We start from the raw sequence: 12,877 nt of genomic DNA, 5'->3' as shown, positions 1-12,877 counted from the left end.
ATAAATATTTAGGGTTAGATATACCACCGTATATAAGAATTGAGTAATACTAGCTTCAATTCACACATAGTAACTTCTACACGTCAATTCCTCGGATTCCAATTCAGCACGTATTCCTCTGATATAAAGCATTTTGACTTCCTGTAATGTCAAGAAACTGCATCCTGAAAAGTACGGACATACACTGAAAAGTGAAATTGCATCTTTCTTTTAAATTTATTGGTGAAAAAATCGTCCCTAGGGAAATAATTAACATTTTCACATAGTAATCGAGTCTTGTACTTTCAAATCCTATGGACAGCCATCTTGATTGGAGGCTTTCTCTCTAGTCCTATAAGGGCTCGAGTTCTAGAATAAGGCTTTTAAAATTAGGGCTCTGGTAAACTTCCCTACAAGAAGTTTCCATATATTTATTAATGTTTCAATGGAAATTAAATGAATTCATATCGCGCGTAATAATTTCCGATGGAAACACTTTAATGCGTTCCATTTGTACAATTTGAAGGAAAGAAAAAAAAATACAAGATATGCATTATTTTCATATGGCAATTACAGAAGAGGAACAACAACTAACTGATCACGATTTAACGCATATTTAATTATATCATCTTGCTGAAAAGTTAACGTTAGGCCATGGGGAGCTGCTCTTTCAATGATAAACTTTAAAAAATCATCACTCGTAAAAAAAACTTATTGGAAGATATTTATTTTATCGTATCCTGAAAGTAGAAAAATCTTTAGTTTCTTTCGTCTCAAGAAAATTTACTGTTCATTTTGATAGTTTGGATGTCAAATGTTAAGATGTAAATCTATTCTCTATTTTATACGTATGGAAATTCAAGTTTTTATTTAGATTGACTGTTATCTATAACTACTGAAATTTTAATAAAGTGTAACATATAGCTTTAAAAAAACATAATGAGTTTATTCATAATTTTAATCGAAGATTTAGTCGATTTACTGGAGTGTTCCTTATTCAAAATATAATATACATATAATTCAAAAGTGATTTGAATTGTTCAAAATAAATATTGATTAATGCAAATTTGCGTAACTTTTCTCTTAGAATTCTTAACATAACAAATATTACCTTTTTTTTTTAAAAAAAAAAAAAGTTTATGAATATGTTTAAACCATTTTGAGGATTTATCTGTATGAATCTTAAGGAACTTGACATTCGGAATTATTTGAAGAGGCTTAAAATAAATTTTACACAATCAGAAGTTCCCGCTATATGGCGAGCACGAATTCCCTGACTTTTCCAGGTTTTTCAGGTCATAATTTACAAATTTCCAGTACTATATATAATGTAAAAGAGCAACTATATTTTTCCTAACTAAGAGGTTCCTCACCCAATTTTGCCTATATAATGCACATATGGATAGAAAAGTTTTGCTAAACAAACTAATTTATTTTATGAAATATCCCCAAACAATAGCCAGGTAAGGTAAAAAGAGAAAACCAGCAGATTTACATTATTCAAGTATTCCGAGAAAACAAGAAAGCAAGAACAATTTTCGAATTATAACAGGGTTTACACTGATATTCATTTTGAGACACGTTCCTTGCTAGAGCTTTGCTCGCCACAATACTGTTCACAAACTTCTAATACTCTACCGTTATCTTGTAATGAATGTGAAGGCTCAGTAACCACGTCTTCCAAAAACCGAAACTCGAAAAGTAATTTAATTGATATTGTGGTGCTGAAAGCACTACTCTGTTTTCTTTTTTTTTTTAAAAAAAGAAAGAAGATATTATACAATTGATTCCAATTGCAAGAGTCGCCATCTACTTCAAGCATTTTTTGCTGTAGCGAAATAAAGGTTTACAGCAATGGGTTGTAAGAGGTAAAAATCCGTACTTAATTAAAATTCCCTGACTTCTCCAGTTTTTGTGGTTTTCATGAAATTCCCTGACTTTTTACGGGTAAACTGAGTTCCCTGATTGAGAATTAAGTAATAGTTTCTGGTAAAATTCATTCAAAGAGGTTTCTGGATGTGTATATGTTAACTTGTTGGAACTTTCATGATTCTAAGTTTTATTTAAGTGCTACACTAATTTAACATTGTCAACGGTATCTCTTATATCAAAATTGTAGTGTATTTAGCATATCAAAAGAGTGTAGGCGGGTTTTATAAATTGAGAGGAAAGTTTTGTATTTAGAGACTTCGTGGCACTCTTATTGTTTACAAATTTCTGGCCAGATTTGTATGATGATGAAGTTTCCTTTATAAACTTTATTTTTTACTTTCCTTTGTAGAATTTATTTTTAGTTCCTTTTGTAGAATTTGTTCTCAATACCTTTCTATTCTTACATATTATTTTACCTAGTCATAACAGATACCACGAAAACCATTAATATGCAGTTTATGTGATAAAATAGAATGATTTACCGTATCAAAGACTTCAGACCATTTAGGTAGTTATCACAGTTTTGATATGAAAACCTAGTCTTGTCTTTGTCACAAGTAAGTTTCTTATTATTAAAGGTGGAAACAAGCTTTTTTTAAATATTTTTTTTAAACAGATGTAGAGGTAAAATCAAGAAATAAAGATAAAAGAGCTAGTTGCCTGGAATTGCAAACTGATATATAGAGATTGAAGCTCAATATTGAATTCTATAAAAAGGATTACCATCTTTCCTCTGCACGTGTGTTTGCTTTATCTTTCAGTAACATAATAGATTATTATTTAAAGAAAAACAAACACAACGATATTGTATTTGTAGTGTTTAGGCCTTTCTGAGTGCAAGTGCACTTTCCATTCCCCTTCATTGTTCATGATGGGGTAGCACACTTAAATTCGTGGCTTTTAAAATTTGTTCTTTCTGGAGAAACGGAGGCGGCAAATGTTGCCATTGCATGAGGCAGTAAATTACCTAGGGTCGGCACTGATGAGAAGTATGATAATAAAATACAGTGATCATTTTCTATTAGATGTGTAAAGACTTTCTTGTACAATGATCTAATAATTTTTTCAAATCCTGAGGAAATGCCACTTTTTATAATGAATCATGTACAAAGAACAGACAGTAATTTTGTTAATATTGATCCAAATTTTGTTTTAATTATTGACATTGTTATACCATCCCCCGTCTGTGACTTCCTGTTCGGATTCCGCATCATCATGATGTATTTTCTGTCCAGACCAGATCTTTACATGGCATACAGAAAATAATTTGTTCCTACAAAATTCAATTGAAGTCTAACAGAAATGTTTCAAATACTTGTTTGGGCATGGATTTCCGTCAATACTAATGTGTATTTTCCAATTTCCGTCATTGATGGAACTTTACTGATTTCTAGTTTGAAGAAGTTTTTCATTGTTTGTCATAACATCATTACGAAAGTGACCTCTTTAGTATTACGAAATTGATGAGCTCAGTGAAAAAAGACAAAATATAGATTTTAGGAAATTTAGTTTTTATCCCTATCCTTATTGGTAAATTGCTAATTCTATAATATTGTACGATAAAATAAAAATCTATGCATATCCACGTCAATGCTTGTAGTGGGGTACCACCAGGGCCGGATTAAGGGAGGGGCTTAGGGGGCTATAGCCCCGGGCCTCCACTCTGATCAAAATCTCAACTGACTATTTAAAAAGAATCATGAATATACAATCATCATAAAATAAAATATGAAACCTATTCCCTTAACTTTCCTACTGTACTTTCACAGAAATGTATTAGATGAAGTCAGCAGGAGCCACATACTTTTTATAGCTCCGGGCCTCTAGATGAGTTAATCCAGTCGTGGGTATCACGTGTTTCTCTAAAAAGAAATATTTTGTCATGTCGTGTGCCTCCTTTTGAACTAACTGTATCATCTGCAAAAAATATTTTAGTACTCCAATTTATGTATAGTTAGAGATTCATTGAAAAACTAGTTTTTCTTTTCAAAAATAAAGAAATTGAGCAATAGCAACCAAATATCTTTTTTGATGGTTCGATAGAAGCTGTGAAACTTTTTGGATATATCTTCTGTATCACAATCCTACAAATAGTTTTCTTTCAACGACTCCTCTACTAATTTGAAGTATTTATTTTATTAATTCAATGATTATTTTGAGTTTGTATATCTTTATTTATTCTTTATATATAGAAAACACTCTATATGACTGGAAACCTTTATAATGATTTTAGTAAGTCTTCTCGGGCTATCAGCCATGTTAAGGTATTGATATCCGACGTTTCGAATGCAGACATCGCATTCATCTTCAGGGATTGTAATGAAGAGACCGGAGATGTGAGCATGTATATATGGTGACTACTTAGGGTCAGAGCTATAAATGGGGGCTTGTGATTGACTGAAGGATGCCGGCTCCTGATTGTTGTTGTGGCTACGAGAAATGACTGTCGAATCTGTTTCTGTTCCTGACACGGGCTGACCAGATAGGGCTGAGTTGAAACCCATTGTCTCTATTGAGACTGTTCCTTTCCCGTGAGACAGATATGGCTTTCTTTATTGCTCTGTTCCCAAAATTGCTACACTTGGCTACTATGGTGCTATTTGTAATATTAATTCTGTGTCCTAGAGCTTGGATAGAGAATTGATTTTACAAATACCACCAAATACCACTATGCTCTGCTAGTCCTGACATTTTCCTCAGCCAATCACAAGCCCCCCATTCATAGCTCTGCTCCTAAGTAGTCACCATATATACATGCTCACATCTCCGGTCTCTTCATTACAATCTCTGAAGATGAATGCGATGTCTGCATTCGAAACGTCGGATATCAATACCTTCACCTAGCTGATAGTCCGAGAACAGTTACTAAAATCACGTCGCCAGGAAAAATTCAATTCTTTCATCTTTATAATAATGTAATTTTACATCAGTAATGGACCGGTGTATGACATAGAAGCACTCTTTTACGATCAGAAAAATTACAGAAAAAATATAGAGCAAAGAAGCGGAGAGGATGATAGAAAGTAAAATAAACAGATGTTGGCAGTGTGGAGGTAGTGATGGATCCACGAGTAGTGTATCTGAAATTTTATCGAATTTGCAGTCAATCTTCACTGCTCGCCTGTCATAACTGTTTTTATTAAAGCTAGGCTTCTTCCCTGTTCCTTGTTCTCTTCATGTGCTTTACTACAAACGGGATAGCAAACTGTAACGTCACAGAGTAGCCAGTTGGAAATGGCTGTTCTAAATGATATGAATATCTCTAAGTTTGTTAAATAAGATGTTTAATAAGTATGTAGCTCTGGAGGTTAATTAATACTAGATAACTGATATAATTTCTCTGATGTTAGATATTGTTGCTCACCGTTTGGAAGTTGCTAAAGAGATTGGAGCTGATGATACTCTTCTCATGGGAAAAGTTTCAACGGAAGAAGCAGCTCAACAGATTGAGAAGATTCTAGGACGCCAACCAGACAAAACAATTGAATGCAGTGGTGCAGAACCTTGCATACAATTAGCTATTCAGGTAAAATTGCTTGTTAAAATATATTGTTCTATTTGTAGCATTACGTATTACCGTTGAGTATTGAAGTTTCTAGTTTAATGTCTAACAATTATGCTCCAAATTAAGGGACAAACCGTTAATAATGAAAGAAATTATGGGATGAAAAAGAGGGAGGAAACAGGAAAACCCCGAGAAAGGGGTTTCATCGGAATGCACGAGGAGGATGGGTTAAAAATATTTGTGGTACTATAGCTGTCTCTGAATATTTATATTATTATAATTGAATGGCTTAGTGCAGCAGATGACTAAGCGCCACCTGTTGCCTTTCTTAGCAGACAAGATCCTATATTATATGTAAAATATATCACGACATTTCAAGTCTTTAGCTTTCTTTCCCCCTCAAAACTATTTAAATGGAACTTTTTAGTACCCAGTGAACCTGGCCAGTCCTCTTATATTAAGCTTTTGAGATCCTTGTATATAAAATTGTTAATTTAGGAAATAACTAAAACACTTCCGAGAAAATAAAATAATTTATTCTTAATTATTGTCGTTATAGGCTACTGAATCTGGAGGTGTAATCGTTCTTGTTGGCCTTGGACCACCTAAAGTGAATGTACCCCTTGTGAATGCAGCTTGTAGAGAGATTGACATACGGGGAGTTTTCCGTTATGCTAATGAGTAAGTATTAACAGGCTGACTAGTTTAAATGTATCTTAAGGTGAAGTTAAAGCGACATATACAGGGTGTTTCAAAACAATACCGACAACATTTGGGAGGTGATTCTTGACACCAAGATAAGACAAAAATTATAGACCAACCTGGGTGCACAAATGCTTCCTTTCGGAGCTATAGGTTGCCGAAAACATGAACATTAAAGGTCTATAGTTCTAAAACTATGGGACCTACCGTAGTCGGGTCAAGACTTCACTTAGGAACTAGTATATGCCTTATCCAAAAATACATGTTTCAGACTCCTGCGATACTTCCTCAACAATTTTTATAGAGATAGTTGATGAGTACTTCAAGTTATATGACCGTAGAAAAACACCCTCTATAAAAGTCGTTGTGTGAGTACCTTAGGATTTTGAAACATGTATATTTCGATAGGGCACATATTAGTTCCTAAGTGAAGTCTTGACCCGACTACGTTAGGCCCCACCGTTTTGGAGCTATAGACTTTTAAAATTCATTTTTTCATATTTTCGGCAGCCTATAACTCCGAAAGGAAGCATTTGTGCACCCAGATTGGTCTATACTTTTCGTGTTATCTTGGTGTTAGGAATCACCTCCCAAACGTTCTCGGTGTTGTTTTGAAACACCCTGTATCAGCAAAATAATTTTTTCTGCTTCACGTTAATTTTCGTATGTTATCAGATTTTTATGATAGGTTTCTTTAAGCCTTATACATACTACCTATTGTTTGGAAGCTTGAAATCTGTCAACTATAAGGAAGAGTATTCATCAAAGTACATTTTCACTTCTACACTGATTAAACAACGAATTGAAATATTATAAAACCATGTTCACTGAATTAAAGAACACATCTTGCAAGGGTTACCACAAACCCTCATCTCACATTTACTCCAAAAACACCAAAACTCTTAAATTCTAGATTTTCCCTGAAGTCTACATACCAGCAACGCAGGAAAAGCTACTGTTTCTGTGGGGTTAATATGCATGATATAGGGTGGAAAGCGCCATGAATAATTGCACATACTGCTAATTGCTATAGTTGAGAAAATAATCTGTGAGACTGCGAGATAAATTAGAATATTTTTAAGGCGAAAGATTACATAGAAGTAGGGAGAGGAAGATGGTGCCATAATCGATAAGTATACGGGAGCTTTGCTCTTCATTTTTTATTATTTTTTTACTTATTACAACTTATTACTTTAGACAATTTTATGTTTAATATAATCGTAATATATGTTTTACAATTTTAAAATGTTTGGCGCCGTTTCTCTTTCTTTATTACATTAAAATGTGTGGAAAACAAATCTAATTATAACAGGCTAATCGTTTATGTTGGATCGAGCCATTTTGTATAACAAGTTTTAAACTAATAACAAATTTTATCACTTCTTTCGGACTTGCTAATTTCATTGAAATGTTAGATGCAATCTATTTTAATACTTTTCCGAACTTGCTAATTTCATTGAAATGTAATGTTAACTGTTTTAACATTTTTACGGACTTGTTAATTTCATTAGATGTTATCTGTTTTAACAGTTTTCTGGACTTGCCAGTTTAATAACATCATGTTCTGGAACTTGCTTTAGGCAGACTTTTTAATATATCAGTGAATGAATTTTGCGTCCTAATATATGATACAAGGTTGGCGAAAACCATGGTTTCTATTGAAAAAAAGCGTTTTTCTTTTTCTTTCTTTCTTTTTTTCTTTTCTTTTTTTGGTTTAAACCAGGTTTATTTGGTTTAAATAATTTGTTCTATGTATTTATATCACATATGGACAGAACTAAGTTTGTTTCGCCTTGGTATCATTATGTAACAACCGGGTTATGCTGGAAGGGGTCACATAAGCTTAAAACGGAATCCAAACCGCTTCTCGGCTTACATCCGAGAGAAATTGTCTTCCATTTGAACTCGAAACCGGGACTAATTGGCCACAAATGCGATACTTCTGCCGACTCACTCACAAAGCACTCCTGATAAAAATACGTTGTACTGATCTTTACATACTTGTTAATATAATTGTCAAGAGTCATTTCAGAAGGACAAAAAGATAAACAGTTGCACAAATGAAACCATTATACCGAATTACATATGGACAATTTCAAAATACTGCAGAGTACAGGTTAAAGAAATGCGACGACTTAATTTGCATATCAGTAAGAAAAGTGAATAAAGATAAGAATTATTTGAGTCCACTTTAGCTTTGACCCATTTATACGTAAATAGATACCAAAGATACTTCTGATGTCAATAAATGACTCTCGTGGGGTTTGTATGACCTCCCCCCTCCCCCCCAAAAAAGTACGGCATTTCGATGTATTTTATCAATAGTAAACATTATTAAAACGAAACAATATTTAGAATTTTTCTTTGATAGCAAGTGCATAAGAATAATAAGAAACTATAAAAAAATCACAAAAGAAACATTCATAAACTTATATATGCATATATACCATATATATATATAAATATATATATATATATATATATATATATATATATATATATATATATATATTTAGTTGCTTTTGTAGTATTATCTCTTTGAGTAATGAATGGGGAATTTAGTTCTGAATATAATACGAATAATATACGGGAATGAAACGTGATAACCCACAAATTTGTGTTCATCATGATTTTACGAACATTTTTCGTTTTTTAGTTTAAACCATTTAAAAAAAACAACTGGTTTAAACCACCTTAGTTTAAACCAGCCAACCCTGATATGATATAATTAGTTTTGGTAATTTTTGTATGAATATTTATACAGTAAAGTCCCTAAAACTCGCTACTCGATAACCCAGCAGTTCGGATAACTTGGCCACACCCTGGCAAGGCGAAAAAAACCCGAACGCAGACCCGTTCAAGGTCATTGCCCGCGTGCGTGTGTCCCTTCTTCCCGCATTGCTTTTTCTCGCATCATACTCCCACTTCACCACGTGTCTGGCGCTGGCGTGCTCAGCCGCTCAATCTACCTGCAACCTTTGCCAAAGTTAATCGACTTCTTAAGTGTATTTGGGCAGTTTATTCTCTGTTGTATTCTCCAGCAACTCATACATACAAGTGCAGTACTGTATTTTTTTAGGAAACTCTCGTATTTATTATCTTTTAACCCCATTCCCGACAACCCGGCATTTTCACGAACTCGGCCACCTTTCAGTCCACATTAGGCCGTTATCGAAAGTCTATTGTACTTGAAATTTGCGCATTTTTTAAAACCAAAGTTAAATGTTTTTCTTTCCGTATAATCATGTTTTATTCGTATATTTTTTAGTCTTCTTACATAACTATACTTTTATTCATTTTTTCTCTTCTGTCTCCAATTTACGTTCTGAACAACCCGTTAGTTTTATCTACTTTAGCCGAAAACGGAACAAAACCACGTGACTTCCACGATTATGGCCATCTGAACGCTTCACAGCAACTTTTCTATACTTTCTGTTTTCTTCCTCTCCCATCTGATGAAGTATTTAGCGATAGTGTACTTTCTTAGTGTTGTAATATGTGTTCATATAATGTTTTCTTTCTTTAATTTCAGTTACCCACTGGCGTTGTCAATGGTGGCTTCTGGAAAATTAAACGTTAAGAAATTAATTACTCACAATTTTAAACTCGAAGAAACTGCTCAAGCCTATGAAACAGCCAGGACAGGAGCAGGAGGAGCAATTAAAGTCATGATCAATTGCCTTAAGGAATAGTAAATACTCTGCAAACAGTGTACTCATAAAATTTCAATAAAAATGTTGCAAGCCAATTCTTTTGTCGGATTCAGTTTTTTTTTTCCTACTACGTCAGCCTCTTTCTACATTAACTTTTATTGTAACTCTAAGGGACGCTAGATGTTGTATTGAAAAGAAAACAAGTGACATCTATCGTTAAGTAATTTATATGGGCCAGATATATTTTTGATGACAGATAATAATTATACTAGGAAATGGATCAGGAAAATATAGGTGATGTGAAAGGATCCCATATAACACTCCATCCAATCTATTGTCGATATATTTTCTTTATTAGTACTCGATTTAAAGACGATTCAAGATTTAATGACAGTTTTATTATTATTATTATTTTACTTTTCTTTATTTTAGTGGATAACGAAAAGCAGTCATAGCTAGAAAAATGAGACAGACAGGAAACATTACAAAATTCTGGTGATACAATAAAATCCAGCAAATGATTCCTCATTCTTTATTCACTGCAATTTTATATAACCTTATGTAACTGATTTGTTCTGTAATAATTTAAGTCGAGAATTCCATTTACCTTGCATTTTCCTCTATCCTTACATGTGCGTACCTTGGATATTTTCTTCCTTCTTTGGATGATATATAACGTCCCAGAACTCAAAGATGGGGAGGAGAGAGTGTGAGCAACAAGAGAATTATCACCAGGAGAGGAAATTTATTGCATTTTTCACACCAATTTGAAGCAGAAGCCAAGACATGGAGACAACCAGTCAACGTCCAAGAGCAGAGGCATGGTGCACAAATCCAAGCTCCTAGACACCCTAACGATTTTCCCTTTTTCTTTTCAAACCAACACCCTCGACTTCCTTTTTTAAAAATAATTGTTCTTATTTACTTCAACCTTCACCCTCATGCCATTTAGGCAACAACGCTCGTCGTCATCCCAGTAGCCTCATGAGTCTACCTGCAAGCTGCAGTTCCCATGTATATGAAAATCGTTTCTTTTCTTTCTTCAAACGACGGAGAATACATTCCTATCGAATGTATGCGTAAGACTATAGTGTCGTGTAGATAAACATTGTATCGTGTAACATGATACTGTGTGTGCTAGCCACTACCAGATGCTTGTGAACAACTATTCATTCCCACAGCTGAGTATAATGACGACTCGGCATTAATTAAAGCGTAATAAATAGAAGAGCTTACCTGAGACTCCATAGCTGGAGCCTACAAGGCTTGTAATTCAAGATCGAATCGCCGATGTGATATTTCTGTAGATTATTGAGGTGCTTATACCTTCTTCAACGCAAATCATCCAAAATAGTCACGGTTTAAAATTGTATACGAAAATCATTCTTATTTTATTTTCCATGTTGTAATACAGCATAACATATATATTTAAACTGCAGCACATTTAAGACTAACTAGATAGCATAGCATTTTTAGCAATTATATTACTACGTATATCTTCGGGATCTAGAGGGTGTCTTTCCACCAGCTTGGCATCGGATGGTTCATTATCATAAACTTAATACAAAAGTAAGAAAGAAAAGTACACTTATGTCCAAAATTCAACGGAGTGTGCAGATAACAGTGACAATCGTGCAAAATTGGCACAAAAACGCTTCTGTTCGCTCAGAATCATGGAACAGATGCCTGTGAACAAAACAAATTCTTACAATGACACATGAACTCTGAAAAACCTCACTGATTCACTTAATCATGTGGGTCACCATCAGTTGGCATTAAAAGAGCGAATTTTTCTTAGAAGAAATATTCAATACGCGGTGCGGTTACTGCGAGCAGGTACGCAGGCTGCACAACGTGCACCTATATTACGGATTTGACCATCAAGCAACTCCAGAAGGGATCCCAAACTTGTACAAGGACCCTGCGCAGTTCATCAATTGACCGTGATGGAGGTGTTAAGTTTACAATTCGTCGTCCGAAGGCAAATTATCCATTCTCAAATTTCTTATGACGTGAAAGCATTACTCAACAAAGGTCGAAACACCATGCGCAAACATTCGAGATTTCATACAATTGCTTATTCTTACAAAATACGCGAGGATGATTTCAAGAGAAAAATAAGTTTTTTTTTCTTTCTTTTTTTTTAATTAGCAAATTATCTGGTATGTAAAAGTACCAAATGGTTTTAATAATGTTATAAGTTTTTCAATATAATTCCCTTACGCTGCAGTAACACGCACCCAAACATTTGGCATGCGTTACATATCTTTGAGTGCACAATTTTGTGATAGTGTTCAAATACAGCGCCATACGGCAGAAGATATGCTGGGCAATGTGGCCACGACAATTACAGGAAAGATTTTCCCGAATATTTTTCTTGATGTGTAATTAGCCATACAGATTTACCCATGTTGATGGTGAAACAAGATCACGAAAACATGACACCGATGATACATAACACATTTTTCTCTAATCAACTAAGAAAAATCAATAATAGTAATTTTATTATGAAATTACAGAGCAGTAACCTAATAAAATTCCTTGCCCAAGTAAGTTTCGTCAAGAAAGAAAGAAAAAAAAGTCTCAATGAAACACACCGTAAACTGGTGAATGTAGTACACGCATGCGCATTAAATTTTGCGCGTATACTGTAGTTCACGATTTTTTGCATTTATTACATTTTTCCTTCCACTTTTGAGTAAAGTTAAATGATTACTAGGTAATAAGTGAAGATGATGGAAAGCATTCCCTGTACGAAAATGTCCCCCAAAAATATTAAAACATAATACAAATATAAGCAACAAAACAAGATTGAGTCTATCCTGGCAATAATGCTTTCGAGGGATTTTTGTAGTAGCGAAGGGAAATAGATAATTTCCAGTAAAGGAGACAGGTAAGGGAGGGAGAAAAGGGAGTAAAATGTTGAATCTCCCGGTTTAAACCTAGTGTTTCGATTGACTACCAAACATATATTAGCTTCGGTAATCAAGATTTCGTACAAAAATATAGAAACAAGCAGAAGAAACACTTCTTTTGAGGCTCGAACAACGCGCTAGGACTAGAAAAATTAAAGTAGAAAGCTCTTTCAATGGAATTCCCGCTGATG

At 34.0% G+C, this 12,877-nt stretch overlaps 1 protein-coding gene across 1 annotated transcript in view; it reads left to right on the top strand.

Annotated features, from left to right (window-relative positions):
* Nucleotides 1-9,866, top strand: part of LOC145666382 (sorbitol dehydrogenase-like) — a 60,889-nt gene extending 51,023 nt beyond the window's left edge. Inside the window, exons 6-8 of the mRNA XM_081733572.1 lie at nt 5,262-5,437; nt 5,976-6,097; nt 9,651-9,866. Coding sequence (XP_081589698.1) covers nt 5,262-5,437; nt 5,976-6,097; nt 9,651-9,810 — 458 coding nt within the window. The 3' untranslated portion in view covers nt 9,811-9,866. The remainder of the gene's footprint in view (nt 1-5,261; nt 5,438-5,975; nt 6,098-9,650) is intronic.
* Nucleotides 9,867-12,877: the final 3,011 nt, after the last annotated feature.

This window comes from Thermobia domestica, chromosome 12 (assembly GCF_964235325.1).
Source record: "Thermobia domestica chromosome 12, izTheDome1.hap1.1, whole genome shotgun sequence".
NCBI lineage: Eukaryota > Metazoa > Arthropoda > Insecta > Zygentoma > Lepismatidae > Thermobia > Thermobia domestica.
This window is presented reverse-complemented; position numbering and strand designations above follow the sequence as displayed.